The sequence below is a fragment of the Austrofundulus limnaeus genome, unplaced genomic scaffold (genome assembly GCF_001266775.1).
Source record: "Austrofundulus limnaeus strain Quisiro unplaced genomic scaffold, Austrofundulus_limnaeus-1.0 Scaffold34, whole genome shotgun sequence".
Lineage (NCBI taxonomy): Eukaryota > Metazoa > Chordata > Actinopteri > Cyprinodontiformes > Rivulidae > Austrofundulus > Austrofundulus limnaeus.
In genome coordinates, this window is record NW_013952436.1 from 1,444,120 (window position 1) to 1,445,274 (window position 1,155).

The 1,155-nt window shown below is 45.8% G+C and overlaps 1 protein-coding gene across 2 annotated transcripts in view; it reads right to left on the bottom strand.

Moving 5' to 3' along the window:
- flt4 (fms related receptor tyrosine kinase 4) overlaps positions 1 to 957 on the bottom strand; it is a gene marked incomplete in the record, with an annotated part of 87,559 nt that extends 86,602 nt beyond the window's left edge. Inside the window, 1 exon segment of one of the 2 annotated variants that reach the window (XM_014006082.1) lies at positions 717 to 957. In XM_014006082.1, the coding sequence (XP_013861536.1) occupies positions 717 to 777 (61 nt within the window). 2 annotated transcript variants of the gene reach the window in all.
- Positions 958 to 1,155: the final 198 nt, after the last annotated feature.

Genomic DNA, 1,155 nt, shown 5'->3' on the forward strand with positions numbered 1-1,155 from the left:
CACACACACACACACACACACACACACAGCGACTCCCTGTTGCTCACCAGCAGCTGTTAAACAACAATCATTATGTACAACATAAGACTCTCACTAACAGCTATAATGCAAAGCAGAAAAGTTGGTCAGAGTTCACTTTAAATAAAAAACACACACACACACAGAGAGAGGATGTGCTTTACATTACAGTCATGGAAGAAAAGTCCATTAAAAACACACTCAGAGGACAACAACAACACACAAACCAGGGCAGACCAAACCCACTACTTGTGGCTGCAGCAGCTCCCAGCTCAAAAACGTGCTCCACACACTGAGTTGCTGGAAAGTCCTAAACTGYACGCGACAGAAGCTGCTTCTTCAGCAACACAAATTATCAGCTGCATCTCCATTAATCCCAACTACAGCATGCCTCCCTCTAGTGCCGGGATTTGCATGCAGACCTGCCGCTGATCGATATAGTTTCATTGTAAAAGGTGAATTTTCACGAGTCATTGATGCGCCTCTGATTGATAGTCACTGCGTCTGCTGACACTTCTAATGGCAGGCAGGCTTTAAAAACGAGGAATATTCCACTCAGAAAGGCTGGATTATGGAGAAAAATCTTTAAGGTGTGTATTGATTAAGAAAACCTGATGTAGATTAGGTTCAAAGGCAGGAAAAAAAAAAGTTGTGCGCACCAAACTTTTTTTGTTTTCCAAAGAAGGGCATTCCCTTACCTGAGGCGCAMGAAATTATTCCAATCCAAGTCCAGCAAAGAAACGTGAAATCTGTCTTCATCTCCAGATCTCCGGTCCTGATGTGCAGAAAGTTGGAGAGTTTACTGGCTCTGAGGAAAAGTTGGTTTAGGTGAAGATCCGCGGGTGTTTTGGAGACATGCGGGGATGCTCAGGTGAACTTCGGACGATGCGTAAAAGTTGGCTCTCCTTTGCGCACTGAGCCCGCGAGGGCTGAGAAAGTAAGAGGGGGGGTGGGGGGGGGACGCGTTTCCTTCTTGTCAAAAGGATGCATAAGGCACTGAATGGGATTTACAATGATTTCCCTTTCCTTTGCTCGTGACTGGAGCGCATGCACCCACCCAGTTCATAAAACAAGCTGAATTGGAGGAGTGTGTGTGTGTGTGTGTGTGTGTGTGTGTGTGTGTGTGTGTGTGTGTGT